The sequence below is a fragment of the Peromyscus maniculatus genome, chromosome 5 (genome assembly GCF_049852395.1).
Source record: "Peromyscus maniculatus bairdii isolate BWxNUB_F1_BW_parent chromosome 5, HU_Pman_BW_mat_3.1, whole genome shotgun sequence".
In the NCBI taxonomy this organism is placed as follows: domain Eukaryota; kingdom Metazoa; phylum Chordata; class Mammalia; order Rodentia; family Cricetidae; genus Peromyscus; species Peromyscus maniculatus.
In genome coordinates, this window is record NC_134856.1 from 23,511,022 (window position 1) to 23,531,933 (window position 20,912).

Here is a 20,912-nt window from a genome sequence, read left to right on the forward strand (position 1 = left end):
ACTAATGTATGCATGTTTGAAAATCACAGTAAGAGAATAAAAATAGAATTTTTCTATAAAAATAAAATTGGCACTTAGAACCTTGAATTTGCATAGGTCTCTTTTATAGTAATAGCATTATGGGTAGGAGTGGAACTCATTTCTTCAAGAATTCCATTACTTTTGACTAGCAAGAGTAAATCATTCTCTGAAAACTGTAACTATTCGTTCAGCCAAAATATACAGACAAGGAGTATAATCTATCAAAGGCATTACTATACACCCTGCAGGGAAAGCATGATTTGTGTAATAATTAAATCTACAATAAGAAGTGCATCTTATTCATCAAAAAGTTTTGCAATCCTGCAAACATACCATAAATAGAATGCCAATGGAAAAACTGTTAAATTACCTATTTTTTGTGGAAACAATATTTCCAGACAGCTTATTAGCTTTAAGAAAAACGGTGCTTATAAAATAATGTAAACATAAAATCTGTGGTGAGTTAAGAACCTTATACACTTCATGATGAATTTGAATTGCACAAAGCTCTGGATTAAGATCGCAGCTTGACTTTCTGCAGGTAAACCTGTAACTTTGGGCAGGTTTTCCTGTGACATGAGGGAGGCAGTTTAGATGCTTAAACCGTGGGTCATGGCCTCACATGTGGCTTCACAACTAAAAGTTAGGGGTCCCACAAAAACAGCAATGCCAAAAATTATGAATCAATAATAACCACAAATCAGCTACAAATGAAACACGTAATGAATCCAGAGTGTGTTTGGCAGCACTCACCTGTGCTGCATCTGGAGACTTCACTGCAGCCCTGGTTCTGAACACACAACTTTGCACTTTGCACAGCGTGCACTGCCCAGATTACACTGCCTGAAACACATCAGTCTAAGTCTCCTGCATGCTGAGAACTGCAGTGCTTTTACTGCACATTCGGAGTTTTTGGCTCTTACAGAAGCATGATGGTCCAATTATGGAAACAAAGACTTCTGATGTTTTTCTATTATTATTCTTCAATCAGGTTATCTTATCTTTGTATTGTACTGGATTAGAATTTTTAGTTTTAAAAAATGCTCTTTTGTAGGGCTGGGGAGGTGGCTCAGTATGTAAAGTGCTTGCCCCACAAGCATGATGAACCAAGTGTGGATCCTTAGCACCAGGTGAAAGGCAGATATGACACTATATTTCATATATGTAATTCCCATGCTGGGAGGAGAAGGTGGATCTCTGTATCCCATTGGCCAACCAGCCTCGCCAAACTGGTAAGCTGAGAGACCAAACTGCTGAGTTTTAAGTGAGAAACCTTATCTCAAAAAATAAGGTACAATATGATTGAGGAAGACATTCAGTGTTGACTTCTGGGCTCCATACTTACGTAGATATATGTACACACCCTTAAATGAATACATGTTCACATCCACAGGAAATGTACATACAGCACACACACACACACACACACACACACACACACACACACTATTATTTGTGTTGCTGACTTGCATTTCATTAAAATATATTAAGTGAATTTTGGCTTAGGATCAGGACAATTTCTGAAATGACTTTATACATACTTTTGCCATTTCGTACTATGTGTTAATGGGAAGGTGAATTATCAGCACTGGATTATACAATCCAAGAATTGATCAGCTCCAAAAGTTTTCAATGATGTTTATATTCTATATCCCATGATATTAATGATGCAAACAAGATCAGAGATAAATATAAATAAGCATGTGCATGTACATGAGCATTTTGTCCTTAATAAATGGTAAATTATATGTATACCAAAGAATTGGTTGAAATAAATGTTTTATGATTATCAATAAATATTTGATTTGAATATCTCTTATATGCCTGGGATTGCACATAAGTTTCTTGGGTTGAAAGGGGTTGTGAGTGGAAATAATATGAGTAATCTTGAGGTATAGAACACACTCCCTGGTACCCATTTTCTCAGAATAAACAGTGACTTCTCTTCTTTCCAATAAGTATTTAATCCAACAAAGGTTTTCTGAGTTTCTCTAATAAGTAAGGTGTTAATTAAATATATAAGCCTGGAACTGAAAAGACATTTTTGTAGAAAGGATGCCTTGGCTCATTTTTCCTCCACAGTGTGGTTTCCTGAATGAAGGGAGGACAGAGATGTCAGAGGCAGAGCTCTGGAGCTATTAGGATAGCTGGCCTGTCCCTCAGAGGTGGCTACTGACAGGTGCTCCCCTCTTCGTCCCACTTTAAAACCTTCCTGAGGGGTACACAGACTCCAGTCCCCGGGGGGCTCATGTCAGGACTGCTCTAAGTCTGAGCTCATGAATACTGCGGCAAGGTCTGAATTTGAGTTTCAGGGGAGCTGATTGAGGACAATCACTGGGAGGTCTCAAGGACTATATCATGCTCATTTGTGTTTGAACCCTGCTCCCAGTGACCCTGACAAGTGGGGATGACCTGAGGTTCCTTGTATATATGCTTTTCCCTGAGCCTGAAGCACTTTAAAAAACTAGACTTCCACACTTACAAATGACATGGTAGGTGTCCCGACAGCATCTTATTCAACATACCCTCCCCCCATCTCTAGAAGGGTGACATGTTTGCTTCATGAAAAATTCTTCAAAAGAGATGGATAGACTTTGAGACAGAGACTCATCCAAATGATAGCTCTTTGGACAGACTGCATCCTTAGTTTTCCTGCATGATAACACAACCTTTTGTTGTTGTTATTTAATTGTTTTAGCAATATGGCAAACATCAGATAAATTAATCAAAAGATGAAATTTGAGCTTTGTGTGTGTGTGTGTGTGTGTGTGTGTGTGTGTGTGTGTGTGTGTTTATATTTTCTTATTTAAATTGGTCTAGTGTTAAATGTGATGAATAGCTAATAGGAGACAACAGAAGATACTTTTACAAATCAGTGAGATGTAACTGTTTCAACATAACCATTACAGTATCTTCTAATATCTTAACCTGCTCAGAAATTTCATTTTAACACCAAATTTCCACTCATTCTCAAATTAGTCAAATCCACTGTAGCAATTATGTACCACCTTTTCAAAGAGTAAGTTTAAAAATGCTGAGCAGGTTCAGGCTTATACTATGGTTTCAAAATGAATTCTAATTGGCATCACTAAGGAAAATGGCCTTTCTTCATCTTGCCCATATTACATTTTTCACACTATGACTAATTTAGCAAACTTAAACTCAAAAGCCTTTTGTAAATAATAAGTTACTACTTAATATGGTATCTCAGTTCAAGGAAGTTATCAGGTACAGGAAGCCAAATTACAGGAATCATTTAATTATTTAATGAATGAGACTTTCTAATTTGAATGAATTGAGTTGTAATTGAGTGGAGAGGATGTCAAGATAGTCAGAAGTTCAAGAGGCTGAAAAAAGAGTAATGACTTCTCAATCTGTAAAATACAGGTTAGGATCAAACATCCCTTCACACTTCACAGGGCAGAGCCCCCAGGCTGGGTAGGAGCTGTGTTGCAAGGTGAGTCGAGCCGCTTTTTATTCCTTCCTTTAAATACTTGCTCTAATAGCCAGGTGCCTCCTACCAGGTAAAAACCGTCAAGAGGGCTTAGCGTTAATCAGGACAATTGGTTGATATTCTCAAAGACTGGGACCCATCACTGAAATCTATGCTAGTCACCGGTGCACGCGGGCTGGGTACACAGAACTCCTCACAGGAAACTAAATCACATGCTCGTGGGAGAGATGGTAGGAGATTTAAACTTGATAAAATGGGATCAGTTTGACATTATAAATGGATCTGTGAAAGGATAAAAAGCCACTAAAGTAAAGATACCGAGTATGATATTATATATAGAAATGAAATGTTAAAATAACTCAGGAGTTACCTCATTACTTTAAACTATCTATGCATATAGTTCTTCTGAGCTAAAATGTAGACACTCAGATGCATAGATTAAATTCACTCCCCAGCAAACTGCAGTTAACGCATCAAAACTCCACTTTCACAGATATTACTTTTCTTATTCTGATTAGGAATAAAACATGAAACTTTTCCCCATCTCTCTCCCATAGCCCTAAGGGTCACAACCTGACATATCTCATCACCCATTCGTCGTTTACTATTGTCTTCATTTGGAAGAACCCTGACATTCTTCTTCATGCACCAAGGACTTTAAATTATTTTGGAATAAAGCAGTGTTTACATGGAGCAACAGATTCATACATAGATCTCTATCAGCCCACAAAAGCACTTATAGTAACACTCAGGATTCCTGGAGGTCCCAGGTTGACCAGATGTCCACATCCTAGGAAGCTCATTCAGGCAACACTATACTCAGGTAGTTTGACAATAGCTGGTTCCAAAGACCAGTTATCTGCTCCTATCTAAAAACTGTCCCCTTGCAGAGCCCCCCAGCAGAGCCCCATAAAACAGAGAAGCATTCTGAACAGGTGGTGACTGCTCAGGGATTACATTCAGCTCAGAAGATACAGTTCTCTGGGCACAGTCCAGGTGAGAACAGCTTAACTACTGACAGGTCATGGAATAGTTAATCACTCCAATTTAATATTACCTTTCATATGAGCCAAATAAAGTATATGTAATGTAACTTCATTATCCTATCTGTTACATTAGCAGTGCACCTGAGAATAATCAGTAGTATATATTCTCTGGCTCACTCCTATTTTCAATAACAACCTACTACATACCATTTCTTTCCAGGGCCTATGAGTGTGTATGTACACACACACACACACACACACACACACACACATATCCCCAGACAGTTTTCCCCTGTGGAATGTGTTTCCATGGGAGAGAGAAAGTGAGGAATAGAATAAATGATCAATGAAGTAATGATTCCAGAAGATGGTAAGAAAAATGCAAGAGAAAGAGGGACACATGCACTTTCTTCATAGTGTCCAGACAGCCTCCTCAGCGAGGGAGACACCTCAGCAAAGTCAGGAATATGAAGGGTTGGTTCATGGACACATATGAAGGGAGTCTGCAGAAAATGAGGGTGGCAACAAGGCACAATTCCTGTTCACCTGCGTAATGATTCACGTGAGTCCATAAAGTCATCTGTTGAAGAGTTTTCCTGCCTGGCCCACTGTCAGGACAAATCTCTGTCACCCGCCAGTCCCACAGCCGCTCAGACCCAACCAAGTAAACACAGAGACTTATATTGTTTAAACTATTTGGCCGTGGCAGGCTTCTTGCTAACTGTTCTTATATCTTAAATTAATCCATTTCTATAAATCTACACCTTGCCACATGGCTCGTGGCTTACCAGCATCTTCACATGCTGTTTGCCATGGTGGCTGCTGTCAGTGTCTCTCTGACTCAGCCTTCCACTTCCCAGAAATCTCCTCTCTCTTTGTCCCGCCTATACTTCCTGCCTGGCCACTGGCCAATCAGTGTTATTTATACAGAACGATATCCCAGACGGCATTTTTCTCTTAGTGTGAGCAAATTATAAATTCAGTTTACAAATAGTAATTAAGTCTGGCGAAACAGGTAAATGAATACATATATTTCTTGTTTTGGTATCATTCTCAAATATTTCAGATGCTTGAAGAATTGTTTAAATAATTCTACTTTAAAATTTTTTGGGGGAAGAGGTTTCCAAAGACCCTAGGTTTAGAACAAGCCTGGACCATATAAGGCAAGAAACAAAGAACAGCTATAATGAAAAGGGATTCATGGCAGGAGGCTGGCCTGGGTGGAGTATTGGGAGGCAGTGGGGGCCAGGTGAGGTCTCTGACTTGGTTCCTGGCCTAATGGGAAGTCCTTTTGAGCTCTGACTGGCTTAGGTGTGTATTTTTAAAAGTGTGTCATGTGCTGGCTGGGAGTAGACCAGAATAGGAGCTGGCCACTGTGAGGAAGAAATGACAGACATGAAGAATAGGAGCTGGCCACTGTGGGGAGGGACAACAGGCATCCAGGCATATGTGACCATTTGGTAAGAACACTGATGATCAGGTGAAGTTGTATTCGGAATACGTTTCTTTTGATCATCATCACATTTCACATCTACTCAGTACTCAGAGCTGATCCTTTACTACATTGCATGCTGTAAGAGATGAGAGCTCTTGATGGAGGACATACTACATTTATTCTGCAAACATGGACTCCTGACAAGCATTTGGTCCAGCAAGACTTGCAGTTCCTAGTAAGTCATTTCCTTTGCCTTTCCCCTCCTAGAAAGATGGCGCGCACGTTCACCAGCTGGCTGACTCCAGCCTTCTGTCTTCAGTCCCCTGTGGCTTTGGTGTCTAGGCATGGGACCAGGCCAGCGGCACCAGAGCCATCTCCACCACCTTCATCTGTTCTGCAAACCAGCCTACGTCCTGACATTGTGTGAGAGAAATGGGATCCGTCCTACTTTCTTGGTAAAAGCAATGTGGGGTTTCACCCTCTTCAGACAAGAAAAATAACGAATACTCAGCATCCAGATGAAATCCTACTTGATTTACGTCAAACGCCATTTCACTTTATCATTTTGTCACAACCATTTGTGACTCACTGTTGTTTCAAACTCACTGTGTGCTTTCTAGTAGTCACTGTGCACACCCTCTTGATCCTATTAAATCCAATAGTATTTATTGAACATGTGCCCTTATCATCTTATTGCTACAGTTCTTGAGAAATTAATACACTAAAGCTACTACATTTTTTCAAGTGGGATTTTGATGCACTCAAAACAATCGCATGATTTCTTTACATCATGAATAAAGAACCTCATGATAGAACTTAGGGAGAGCAGAGGGCAGGATGGGTATAGAGATGTTACCATTGGGCAGAAGTAAGAAGCTTGGTTGGTGCATACAGTAGGAAGATGACAATAAATAGCAATAATTTATTGTATATCTTAAAAGCCAGGAGAAAGGATTTTGGATGTTTACTCTGTAAAGAAATGATAACTGTTTGAAGACGCACTTACCCTAGTTCAAACAACACGTGGTACACATACAGTGAGACACCACATGGTACCACCTTCATATGCACAGACTTTATGTATCAGCTAGAAAATATAAAACTGGTTAACACACCCATGTTATATAAATGAGACAAAAATAAATATGAAACAGGGACCCTGTGGGGTAGGGAGAGGCTGGGCTGGAAGTGTGTCCTGTGTGCCTTACAGCACTCGGAAGAGGGGACTTGAGCTGCATGACTTGATTCCTTGTGATGTTTTTGCATCAATTAAAAGAGCAACACTGAGTGATAGCAGCAACAACAACACAAACTTGAGGGGACTTTGATCCGGTGTTGTGGCTGCCAATCCTGGCTATCAGTCAGCACCATCCCAGCACCCACTTCAGCACCATCCCAGCACCCACTTCATGCCAGACCGATCAGATCAGGCTTTCTGTAGACAACCAGGGGAAGGAAACTGATGGAAACCAAGATCCTATTCAGGAGGATCCAATGATAGAAAATGAGAGCCAGAGGAGGGAGGGAGTTGCCAAGGGTACGGCCAATTTGAGGTAGAACCGCAATGAAATTGGAGTTTCCTGAGCGCTGGTGCTATTTCGCATTTAATATCTCCCAGACACAGAGCTGTGTAGTGAGGCCGGTGGGAACAGCACCAGTCATAAGCCGGATGGTTCCATCGCTTGCTGCTTCTTTCTCCACCTCCTGCAACTTGTACTGGCTGCCAAACTAGTCCAGCTTGCAGCCACGTGAGGCGGATAAGCTGGGAGGAGGCTGCTCAGCATCAGCACCAGTGACCAACACATGGTTTTGTTCTTCTAATCAGGAATCATACACAAAGGAGCTCCCAAAGAGTTCACTAACAGGCCATAAAATGAAGCAAACATCCACAGAGACCTGCTCTGCAGCTGAACTTGGAAAGCTTTTGACTAATCGAACAGTCTAGAACTTGAGCTAAGAGGGTAATCAGGGCTTGTACCCATGCTTAGCTACCTCAGGAGGTTTACAGCAGTAACATTCATGTCAGAAGAAGGCAAAACAACACAGAAAAATATGGGAGTATCTAGGAAATTTCAAAACATACCTATGGTGATATTTTATTTGTACTGAAATGTAATTTTAATTTTATGTTAATAAATAAAGTTGCCCTGGGGTCAGAGCTATTAGAGCCATAGCAAGAGCGTGGTGGTTAGAAGAGCTAGGTAGATTTCTGTGTGTTCAGGGATACAGCCAGTATTGGAGACATATGCCTTTAAGACCTGGAGGGCGGTACTTACAGGCCGTGATGAGGCAGTCATGTGGTTGGGTTTAGAACCAATGAGAAGGCAGAACAGAAAGACTATTTAAACACAGACAAACAGGAAGTAGCTCTCTCTCAGGGAAGCTAGGAGCACTGCAGGAGGTAAGATTTTATCTCTGAGCTCTGACCTCTCGGCTTTCTCTTTTACATTGGCTCTGTGTTTCTTATTTTAATAAGACGATTGGTTACATCAACACATACCAATAAAAATTTTAAATCCTATATATATAAATATATGTATAATACATCTCAATTTGGTAAAAGTCAATATAATTAAGTGAGTAAATAAATAGAGTAGGAGCTGGAGAGATGATTCAGGCATCATGAGCACTTGTTGCTCTTACAGAGGACCTGAATGAAGTCCCCAGCACCCACACGGTGGCTCACAAACATCCATAACTCTAGTTCCAGGGGATCCACTGCCTTCTTCTGCCCCAGCAGGTACCAGGCACACATATAAGTGCAAAACCACTTATACACACAAAATAGATCAGTAAGTCAGTCGGTAGAGCAGGTGAATAGTTGGGTTATGGACCATTTTATGATCTTCCTCTGCCTTTTGTAATAGTCAATATTTTCAAATTTGTCTATTTCATATTGGCACCATATTGAAGACAAGATTTACACTGATTTTGATCTGAAGCATAGAAAACAACTGATGTGTTTGCTGAATGCATTAAGTATGTATGTCTAGGTTTTCTTCCTTAACCCCAGACAGCAAATATACATGTACATGTTTATATGTACATACTACATTTGTATACATGTATGTCTATATATATGTATCACTTCCTTTTGTATTGTTGTGACTAAACACCATGACCAAGGCAACTTATAGAAGGAAGTGTTTATTTGGGGCTTGTCATTCCAGGGGGATGAGTCAACCCCCATGGTGGAATGCAATGAAGCAAGCCCCAGGCAGGGCAGCAGGAACCGCTGGCCACAGCATCTCTGACCAGAAACAGTACACTAGGAGGCTTGAGAAGCCTCAAGACGCACTCCCAGTGACACACTTCCTCTAGCAAGGTGACACAACGGATATCCATTATCCAGATGCCCGAGAATATAAGAGAGATCTCTTTCAAACCACCACAATGTATAAATAAGTCATTTTACTTTTCACTTGTAAACATTTTTCTTTTTAGATTTGTGAGGCAGGATTTCTCAGTGTAGCTCTGGCTGTCCTGGAACTCACTCTGTAGACCAGGCTGGCTTCAAACTCACAGAGCTCCACCTGCTTCTGTCTCCTGAGTGCTGGGATACTTTTATTAACTGAGTATGGTGTTCTGTCTGTGTGTATGTATGTATACCACATGCGGTGCCATGGAGGCCAAAAGAGGGCACTGGATCCCTGAGGACTGGAGTACAGACAGGTGCAAGTCACCATGTGGAAATCAAACCTGGGTCCTTTAGAAGAGCAACTGTTCCTGACCACTGAGCTGTCTCTCCAGTCCTCAACTTTTTTTCCCTTTTTAAAAAAATTTTCAGTGTTGCAGAAAAAGCCATGGAAATTTCAAGTCTTCACATGGAAACTTCTCCTAGTTGGTGGTTCTAACAAACAGTAATATGAAAATCTGCTTCCTTGAAAAAAAAATTGTCTATTTGGCATATGTATTTCATTTAAAATAAGACCTTAAACACTAGTATGTGTGTGTGTATGTGTGTGTTTACCCATAATGCTGACTGATAATAAACATTGCACATGTCTAAACGCAGACACTTGTGATGTCTTATGTCCTTCAGTCGGCTGCCTCTTTTTCCTCTTAGTTGAAGACAGATCCAAATACCTGTTTTCCTTCACATTTTACAAAACAGATACACACTTTTGTGGTAGGACTCTACCCGACTACATGTGCATCAGCCAAAGGGTAAGAAAATGGGAGCCTACTGTCAGAATTACACTTTCCTGTGAAATTAAAATGACCATAGAATGTAGTTCACCTTTCTGGTTTCTAGGCTACTAAGCAATATTGCGAGCACTGTCCATGTGTCGAGGGCTCTTCAAGCCTTGGGGAACTTAACCACAAACAAAGAAATGTCTAGAAACCTTGCTTCCACAGAGCTCGGGCTCTGTCAGGTGACAGCGAACAGGTCAAGAGCGGCACAGTAATAAGAACAGAAGCTCCAGAGTCCCGAGGGTGAGAAGCAGTGGCTGCTGCTGCTCTCCATCCAGGGTGCCTTTGCATTGAGGCCAGTTAGGGAAGAGAGCTAAAGAAGCAGCCAGCTTTGAAAACATCAGGAAAGGAAGAATATTCTAGAAACTTCCCCGATAAATGAAGGACAAAACCTCTTTTTCTGTCCCCTTGCTGGTGAGGTCATTTGGAATCACGCCTCTGATGTAGGTTTAGGTAGTATGCAGTGGTATGTTAGACAGATGAACACTTCTATAGAAAGTGGGGACCAGAAGAAAGAAAGTGGGGAGAAAAGTGGCATTTGTGTGTGGGTGGGTGGGGTGTGTGTGTGCATGCACGTATGTGCACACTGACAATAAACCTGAAAACATTTTTTGCCTTGTCCACAGTGTTAAAAAGGATGGTGCAGGTAATGTAATGGCTAGGTATAACTGAGAAACACCAAGATGAACTGGTTAAGAAATAGGGGATTTCCTGGGGGCCTCCTTCCTAATGTGGGTACCCATTGCCCTACCCTAACATAGACACTTCATACGTTGCCCTAGAAGTCACACATTTAGTACAAAATCGTTTTTAATTTTAAAAATCCCCATTATTATTAACTGTATGTTCAGACTTCGTATATGAAAGTGCCAAACAATGCAGGAGACAAGCTCAACTTTCTCACTAGGTTTTCTGCACAGCTCTGTGTATCATAGAACAGGCCAAACAAAGAAGCCAAGGGCAAACATTTGATATAGAGAAATTAATTAATGATTTGAAACAATGAGAACAATTAATATTCTTTTATTGCAGGAAAACTACAATTAGAATCAGAGCTGAGGAGAAGGCTCAACGGTAAAAGTGTCTGCTGCCAAGACCTGAGTTCAATTCCTACACCCACATGGGCACACAGAACCAACACACAGAAAGTTGACCTTGGACCTCCACGCACATGGTGTGCGATGCACACTCCCACACATTCATACATACCTACACACATAAAAGAAAAAAAGAAAGGCAGGAAGGAAGAAGTAAGATTTAGGTCTAACCACAATGGTTAATATTTTGGTTGCACTATAGGAAGCACATTTATCCATCCACAAATTAAACCACCGAATGATTAATCCATCTGAGCTTAAAATAAGAGCCCACAGAATGCTGTACCTGTAAAAAGGCCTTCACTTACTACAACGGTCATAACTGGGCCTCAGCACAATCCTGCCTGGAGAGCGGCCTTGTTCTTGGAGTTTTACGTTACAGTAAACCCTCAAGGCTTGAGATAATCTGAAGAAGATTTGAACTTCATCCTAACTCAAATTTAGCAGTTCTGCACTTACACTAGGAAAGACACAGGCCCCAGTGTCTTTTAGTCATTTGGCGATGCTAAGATCCTCTTTAGAGTATGGGAAAATGAAGTATCTCTTCTGGGAATAAACAGAAGACTTTTAGGTGTTGTTCAAACACCCGGTTCTTTGCATGTCACGGTTCCCACCACAACGGTGACTAACATGGACGAGCTCCTTCATTTTAAATGAGGAAACCGGTTTCTAAGCCATTAACTCCACATCCGAGGTGTAACTACCCCTTTTTGAAAGCTACAAGAATGAGATCCACAGAAAAAAACTCCAAGCTCTTTCTGGATCTTTCTAGATTTCACAGCCAATAAAACAACTTCCTTTTCTTGAGAATCCAGAGGGATTTTAAGAAGAAAAAAACCAGGAATGATGATCAAATTCTAACCAAAGATTAGGAAGAGGAGGGCAGGATCTCTTCCAAACCCCGAGACATGTATTTCTATGACCAAAAATGTGTAAGCTACTCATTCAGTTTCTGGAAATGCCCTGGCCATATTAACTTACACTGCCAAGAATGTTATTTAACATTGATGATGAATTATGGCTTTTAATAACAGAGGCTGCAATTCCTGACTATTGGGTTGCTGTCTGCCAGGAAAGTTGGGGGAGAGTTATGGTTTAGTGTAAAATAAACAAAGGCACACAAGCCAGCCGGGAGGGTGATCGGGTGTGCGAGCTTCAGGCCAAACATAAAGGACAGAGTTTATATATGAATCTTTGCAGAAAAGTGAAGTGAAGGCAGATAGCTAAACAACAGATGGTGTGACCTCAGGCCTGGGAAAGCCCTCCAGAAGTCCCTCCTGGAACTCAGGGACTCATGGTTCCAAAGCATCCAGTATCCCAATCAGGAACAATCCAGTGCCAGAGAAAGCTTACCATCTCAAAGAAATCCCTTCCGTTTCTAAACACCTTTACAACACAAATGCTTTGCCCTTTCTGAACCAAATTAAATTTAAATTCTGTTTTCTGCAACTTCCTCTCACCACCCAGTGGGACCTACAAAGCTGAGGTAAACACTCTCAACCTGTGTCAAGGCGGTGACCACAGTGAATGGAGCCATAAAAGGTGTTGGGGACTTGGGCCATGCTATAACCAGCCTACAGGCAGGAAGACAGACCCGTGAAAGACTTTTCTAGTTAACTAAAGTAAAAAACTTGAATTTTAGTAGATGTATCCTGAATTTTTTGATGCATAAAGAATAAATTTCTAATAGTTCTTAGAGATCAGTTAATCCAAACTTTACACTCCATAAAGAAGAAAACTGACCTAGGCCCTCTGCATGTGTGTGACAGTTGTGTAGCTTGATCTGTTTGTAAGGCTTCTAGCAGTGAGATCAGGACCTGTCCCTGGTGCTTAGCTGGCTTTTGGGAACCTGTTCCTCATGCTGGATTACCTCACCCAGCCTTGATATAGGGGGAGGAGCCCTTTCTGAATGGAGAGAGTAGAGGAGTGGATCGGGAGGGGGGTAGATGGGAGTTGTGGGGGGAAGGAATGGGAGGAGAAGAGGAGGGGTAACTGTGGTTGGTGTGTAAAATAAACGAAAAATGTTAATAAAATAAAATTTAAAAAAGAAAGAAAAGAAAAGAAAACTGAAACCAAGAACAGTAAGTGACTGAGTGAGACCAAAAGATGAGCTGAAGCTGGATGTGGAGGAGAGCCTAAATGTAAGGCCTTGTCTCTCTACTGCAGACATGCTGTTCTCCAGTTGGTGGTACATTTACCTACGGACGCGTTCACATGTTCTGAAACAAGAATGGACCCTGCAGCATTGCCCTGTGCTCAGCGTTAAGTGACCACTGTCCTCAGCCAGTTTTTGCAGTAGCTTTTGGCCTGACAAGGAGCATGAAGGAACCGCTATCAGCAGAGACCCCAAGGGCAGGCCACCAGCATCTGTGGCTTAGCTCTAAATTGTACTGCCTTGTTACCTGGTCACCTAGAGTTTCTCACGTAGAAACTGGGATAATTAGGGGAGCTGTTTCCGCACTGTAAGAACTAAGTTAAACACAAAAGTTCTTAGGGTTTCCATGCCAGAGAGTAAGCAATGTATGGTCCACATTACCAATACCCAAGGGAAGAGCTATGATATAGAAAGAGAGATGACTATGGCACTTAAATAGGAAACATAAAATAAAACTGCATGGTAGGCATTCTAGAAACAGAAGAGTCCTAAAATTGATTTAATCAAAGCAGCTAGCTCCTATACAGACGGAGGTCAAGGCAGATGGAGACTAGCCAGTTGAGCGAGGGCCAACAGGGTAGCATGAAGCCATGCAGTAAAGGATCAGAACACACCATCTACACAGGCAGAACTTCCATCATCTCCATGCTCCCTCCCACCTCGGAGAAGTCAAGAATGTGTGGGTTCCTCTGTCTGCCTCCTTTCCAAGTCCTGAAGATGATGGGTAGCTTCTGCAGTCTCCCTTCCCTTCCCCCCTCTCTCAGGGGCCATCAAAATCCTTCCTAGACAACTAGAGATTTATCTACCTCTTAACTATGTACTAGTGATTGATAAACAGAAAGCTAACAAGTCCATCCTTTGAAACTGGGGGGGAAATATCACTTCTCCATAAGGTAACTCAGATACAGACAGCTGCTCACATGGGGATTCATCACAGGTAGCACGCTTGTCCTCGCTGTGATGACAATGACCTTTCAGCCTAGAGAAGGTATCTGTGTAATCAGAGCCGGATCAAGCTCCCTGACGATCAGAGTGGCAGAGCACCCTCTTTCAAACAAGTGGGGTGGTCAGTGGAAATGGACTGGCTGCTCTGCCACTAAAGCATGGAAGAAGGAATGAAGAGTTCTTTCTTAAGGTTGCTCGAGGCTTGGTGAGCCAGGGGATATGGTGGTCTATAATATAGTTTCTGATTGTTGCTGTGTGTCACTGAGTTATAAGAGTTGACACTGGGTCTGGGGAGCCGACCCAGTGAATCAAGGTTCTTCACAGGCATGAAGACCTGAGTTCAGATCCCCAGCAACCACATACCAAAGCCAACCCAAGAGGGTGGTGATGGGTGAATCCTGGGGTCTGGTAACCAGCTATCCTATGCAAAATGGTGGGTCCCAGGTTCAATGACAGACCACTGCCGAGCGCCAGCTCAGATGTAGGGAAGATGCAGATACCTGTGTACTAACCCATGGAAGTCACGGAACCATCAGTTCAGGAAGAACTTCTGTCACAAAGGAGGACACTGAAGTCCTGGGAGGTTGAATAAGTTGCTCAAACTCACACAGCATGAGAACCGAAGAACCAAGAGGTCTCTTCTAGAGCTGTGCTCTAGTTAACCTGCTCTATAGAGGACAGGCAAATTCAACTGTACCTGTCCTCACTGAGACATATTAATTCTTTCCCTCCCCGGCTCCCTCTCTCTCTTCCGCGCCCCTCCCCCCTTTCTTCTTTCCCACCCTCCTGGACAAAAGCTACATGAATTGAAAGTCTAAGAAAGACTGGGTACTGGCTGTCCTAAGAGTGGAGGAGGACAAAGTGAAGGGGAAAAGTTTACTTGGGAACATGTTTTGAGAAGGAACTGGTAAGCTGGGCACAGTGGCCCAGTTACAAGTGCAGGACTCTGCAGCTGATGCTAGCGGATTGTGAGTTTTGCAGCCAGCCTGGGCTATCTAGCAAGACCATGCCTAAAAGACAAAGCAGCTGCCATCAAAATGGGACCATAATGAAGACACCACCTCATACTGACCTTGGTTAAAAGGTAGTTAACAAATGCCAAGGAGGGGGTTCGGGGACTGGAACCTCACTGGTGGCAGGGATAGGAAATGACTAGGAACTTCAGGGATGGCCTTGTCTGCTTTTTGGTGCTGTGATAAAGACCATGGTTGAAAGCAACCCAGGGAAGACAGCAATTACTTCATCTTATAACTCTCAGGTCACAACGCATCACTGAGGGAAGTCAAAACAGGAATTCAAGACATGGAGGAGGAAGCCATAGAGGAACACTGCTTACTGGCTTGCTTGCTGGGGTCATGCTCAGCTTGATTTATTATACCTCCCAGGACCATCTGCCCTGGCATGGCACTACCCACCCTGGGCTGGGCCATTACACATCAATCATTAATCAAGAACATACCCCACAGATTTGCCTACAGGCCAATCTTATTGGGAATTCTCTCAACTGAGGCTCCCTCTTCCCTGATGACCTTAGCCTGTGCCACGTGGACAAAAAAACTAACCAGCATAAGGAAGGGATGTGGCAGTTCAGTTCCTCAAAAGTTAAAGAGTGGCCATGTAAGCCTCCTCAAAATAAACCTAAGAGAAATACACACAAGTTCACACACATACATGTACAGGAGTGCACGTATGTGCACGAGCACACACAAGCAAACAGTTCAAGAATTTATGTAACAGCATCATTCATAAAAACCCCAAAGTAGAAATGACCAAATGTCCATCAGATGACAATAAATAAAATGTGAAATGCTATTTGGCAGTAGAAATAAACGAAATAGTGACACTTATGACAACCCTGGTGAACACAGGGAAGATCGACCAACTCCACATACTGGAGAATTATTTCACCCACACTCCGTGAACAAGAGACGAAGACACAGACATGGAAAGGAAGGATGCGGGCCAACACTTAACTGGGCCTGCTTGTACGCATTCAGAGGAACAGCTCCAAACAGGTAGACATGTCCTTGGGGGTAGACAGTATGGTGGTCACCTAGCTTGGTCAATATGTGAAGCAACATGGCACTGTCTAAATAATGAATTTGATAGTGTGAAAACCATATATCAATGAAGCCTAGTAATTCCCTACTAAATAAACTGCCATGTGCATCAGGAACGGCCACGTCTTTGTGCCTGAGAAGCAACAGCTGCAGAAGTAGCAGAAACTCAAAACCATGGGTTCAGAAAAAGAAAATATCTGAAAGAAAGAACATAGAAGGAAAGAGAGAGAAGAAAATAATCTCTACTTAATTGAATTTGTATTTGTTAGGTATGTTAAGGGTCTATCATATCAGAAGCATGGACATTGTAGGTGGTCTCCAGAATTCCAAATCCAAGCCTTCTTTCCCCAAAGCTATCAGCTCTAGAAATCAGGGAGGGCATCGGTGGAAAGGTTAGACAATACTGGCTTTTAATTTTCCTCTATACTTCTCGGGGACTAGATTAAAAAGGCCACAACCGTGTCCCCTGGTGTCCTGTGTTCCAAACTCATAAAATATGAATATTTCTTTGACGTCTAACCTGGACATGGTTTTCCGTGTGAGTTCCCAAGTCTGACTCACGTGTAATGAGGAGAAACCCAGCCTTAAGGTTCCAGAACCAAGTGTAAGGCATCGATCGGCAGGCTCATGTGCTCATCCTGAGCATCACACTGTCCTGCAGAAAACTCCTGCTCTCACTAATGCAGGAACTCGTCCAAGAGAAAACAGGGAGTCCAAGGCTAACGGCAGATACAACTTTAACAGTTATTGTTTTTTTTCTGAGATGGAGAAATATGACATTCTCGAGGCTTTTAACTTTTAGACTATCACCAAACTTCTTCCTCTCAGTGTGCCTTAAACATCTTTTGTGTAAAAAATCAAATTATAGCTTTCTTCAAGAACGGGTGAGCCATTAATTGCTCCAATGTGTCTGCGGTTCTGGAAACAGTTTCTTAGACAGGAACAAATGATAGCTATTATGTTGTGCACAGAGAAACTCAGTTTCAGATCCCATGTGACACGGAGAAGCATTTAAGGAATCCTGTAAATTCAACTAACAACCCTAGTGTTTACAGAACCCAGGGTAACTCCTGCATGCCCTGCTTCCCACTCCTGAATCTATATTTTCCGTATTAAATGTTAATTGAGAGATACCTTACATGACTCCGAGCATTCTTCCATAGTGCAAACATCCTTGGAGATCAAGTTTAGCAGTGGTCCTCTGACTCAAGGTCAGAGTACAGGCCTCTCCCTGGGAGAATGGTTGAGCTCAAGGAAACAGCAAATACCTCTGACATGCAGGGTGGGGACTTTTCTAAGAAGGTAATGGCCTCCCTTCATGAAAACACTGCTATTTTCTGGCCTGTTTTTCATAAGCCTCTGGCATTTCCCCTCCCAACCTGTTTGCCTGGAGGTTGACAAATGTCCTTGTCTGTAACAGCTGGTGTTGATTACAGGGGGCAAATTAATTGTATATTTCACCAATAGGTGATATGACAGGAAAGCCTGTCTCTAAAGAAAACAGGACTGCACAGCCAAGCAGGGGATTCCATCTCAGTTGTCTGCTCATTGAAAAAAAAATCTGTCCTTCAGTTGCAATAATAGTTTGGATTGGGCTAGTCCACTCAGAGCAAGCGCCTGTCATTTCTCTCACTTCCTGCCACCTCCTTCCGCCCCCCACTGCCTCCAGGAGCCCCATCTCAGGAAACCTGTGAGGAAAAAGGACCCACCTCTCAGGCACCTCTGTAGAAGCCTGCACTCAAGGAGGGTAGTTTTCTAAACCAGTGGCTTGTGCTAGCAATTATGAGTAATACAGCTTGTAGCCTCTGGTAACTCCTCTCGCCAAAACATTGCTTATCGACTGTGCTGAATTGGGGTAATAGTGTTTATTTCTAGTCCTGGCCCCGGTGATCGCCAGCAAAGCCCCTTTTTGCAGTGCCGTCCTCAGCACACCGAGCAAAGGCCAACACAAGAGTGGAAAGTAATTCTAACTTTATGGCTCTTCTTGGCTTCCTGGGCATCGCTGCTATTCACCACGGCGACCACCAGTCAGTTTCTCTCTAGATGACAGCCCCGTCAGAGCCAGTATATTGAATACTATTTATGGTCTGTGTAAACTCACCAAGGGGAAGGGGCTCCCCAGAAGGGCTGAACCCCGACTTTGTGCGAGCCGTTCGCAAAGGGTCAAGTGCAGGCGGGTAACTTGACCTGACTCTTGATACACAAACACTCGCGCCAGGTATGTATACCTGATGCTCACAGAGAAGCGCAGAGCTGAGTTATCAGATCTTCCGGTTCCAGACAGGTGCCAGGGCGGGTCACTGACAAGAATGTACCAGCTCTGCCCTCCAAACCTCACTTCCCAAATTCTCCTGGGAGAAGTCTGTCAGCTCACCACTGTGAACCCTCTCCAGAACCAGACTCTTTGATATTCCCCAACACACTGAAACCTCTCCTGCTTGTAACCTCCTTCCCTGTCCCCAAGCGACGGAAAACAAAACTTAGTAGGTCCCTGTATAAGAGGTGCTGCACGGACTTTCCAAGCAGAGGTGCCCCGGAGGCAGCGCTGGGTCTCCCATACGCCTCTCGGGCTCCCCTCCCCCACGTCCGCCAGGGACCCCCGGGGTCGCTCACCTGCGTGGGGCATGGTGATGGTCTCGTTGGTGTTGGAGCCCACGTTGAAGATGACCACGGCCGAGGCGTTCTGCAGGAACGCGTTCCGGATCTTATCCCTGTAGGTGCAGTTGCCCTTGGGGATGAGGGCTATCCAGTGCTTGCCGTGGGCCGGCGAGGCGAACTTGGTGTTGGGGTCGCAAGCCAGGCGGTCGTGGGCCGAGCTGGCCATGACCACCTCGCCGCGCGCGTCCTGCTTGGGCGAGTGCTCACCGTACCGTCCGCACTCGGTCTTCTCCGTGTGCAGCTCGGCGCCGCCGCCGCCGCCCGCCACCGCGGCCCCGGGCTCGGGCTCCGCATAGGTGATGTTCACGAAGGCGGTGTACCATTCCTCCTTCTCCGCCACGGTGAAGTCCAGGCAGAGCAGATGCACGAAACAAAAGGAAAGCAGCCATGTTGAGAGAGCCAGACTGCGGCACGCTTGGATGAGAGACATTGCCATCTCTCTCCTCCGGGGTCCCCTCCCCGCCCCCTGTGCCCTCCTCCCGCTCCGTCCCTCCTTCCCCAGCCCGGGCCAACCCCGGGTCGGCCGCTTGGGTCCTCCTGTCGCTGCGGCTCACTCCCGGGCCGGCGGGGCCCCAGCTGGGACACGCAGCCGCTGCGGAGACCGGATTCCGGGCGAGCGGGCAAAGCCGGCCCTGTCCCCTCTCAGCCGACGCGCGGCGCTGGCATCCGGCTTCCCGGGTGGTGATCGCGGCCCCGACACCGAGCGGACGCTGCAAGCTTGCAGGGGAATCTGGCTGCCGGGCGTCCTGCTCCTCTCTGCCCTGCGTCGCCTTCTCTCATAGGGGTGGCGGGGGTCCTGGAGTTTGGAGAGGTTGGCGGCTCTGCTCGTCGCGGCCGGGCGGGGCGGGGTCAGGTTGCTCGAGGTCCCTGGGGCTGGGACTGTCTGTCCAGCTGCAGTCGCGGCGGTCGCTCCGGCTGCGCGTGGGTTCCCCAGGGTAGTGGGCGCTGCGCTCCTGGCCTGACTAGGTGGCTACGCCCGGGACGCTCACTTGTCGAGGGAGGGGACGGTCCCCGGTGGATGGGATGGGGGGTGGGGAGCGTGCGGACAGGGGTACAGCGATTTGTGCGTGTCTGTGTATGTTGTGTGTGTGTGTGTGTGTGTGTGTGTGTAATGAGTGCGTGCAAGGAGGAGCTTAGTGTGATGTCAAAGCTCCTGGGCTCCCCTTGCCACGCTCACTCTGTCTCTCTTCCTGGGCGTCAGCGACCTCTGCCGGCCCTCAAATTCAGTCTCATCTTGCCGCTTAGATCAGTTGGGGCGAAAGGCCAGAGCCTTAAATAAAGAAAAGTGTTTGTACCTCTCTCGAACAATCTTTCCATTTGCTGGAAGATGTGCAGAGGGTCCCAGGGCTGGTTGGTCACGAGGCCCTTGCCTCCCAATCCTGAATTGCCTCCTAGGACAATGGCTGTTAGAATCCCATTTTAAAAGCAGGACTGATTCGCTCTAGTGCAGGAGAGTTTCAACTATATTGGGTCGGGATGGGGTCCCTGGTGATGAGCGCTTGCTGGTCTAGGAACCAGTCTGTGGTGTAGATAGAGACTTCTCTCCTCTCCTCTGGAAGCCAATATGTGGCGTTTGTTTTCGTAGAAAATGCATCTTTTCTCAGACCTTAAGACTCCGAATGGGACGTTTTGCCGCTGTGTTTTCTCTAGGAGCCATGAGCTGTCATAGAGGGCTCCCAGCATCAGCAAGCAAGGGAGGCCTTGTTTGGTTACGGTTTGAAGTGTGTTCTCCAGCTGTGCACGGAGATGAAAACAAGCCAGCGGAGAAGAGTTTCCCCTGAGTAGTGTTCTAACAGAAGAGTTCTTTACCAATTAGATGTCTGGGTGGTTGGTACACCCCCTCACCAATGATTTCCATAGCTTCAGACACCAGTAATATAAAGTGCTTGTTTGTTTGTTTGTTTGTT

At 44.4% G+C, this 20,912-nt stretch overlaps 1 protein-coding gene and 1 long non-coding RNA gene across 3 annotated transcripts in view; both read right to left on the reverse strand.

The window, feature by feature from the left end:
• Positions 1-20,124, reverse strand: part of Rnf150 (ring finger protein 150) — a 225,628-nt gene extending 205,504 nt beyond the window's left edge. The window contains exon 1 of one of the 2 annotated variants that reach the window (XM_042277476.2): positions 18,961-20,124. In XM_042277476.2, coding sequence (XP_042133410.1) covers positions 18,961-19,441 — 481 coding nt within the window. In that variant the 5' untranslated portion in view covers positions 19,442-20,124. The remainder of the gene's footprint in view (positions 1-18,960) is intronic. The other variant, XM_006995732.4, reaches the window with a different exon arrangement.
• LOC143273285 (uncharacterized) lies at positions 118-15,078 on the reverse strand. Its single transcript, XR_013051224.1, has 2 exons — positions 8,397-15,078; positions 118-7,979 (listed from the first exon to the last, which is right to left on the reverse strand). It is a non-coding gene; the product is annotated as an uncharacterized LOC143273285 (long non-coding RNA).
• Positions 20,125-20,912: the final 788 nt, after the last annotated feature.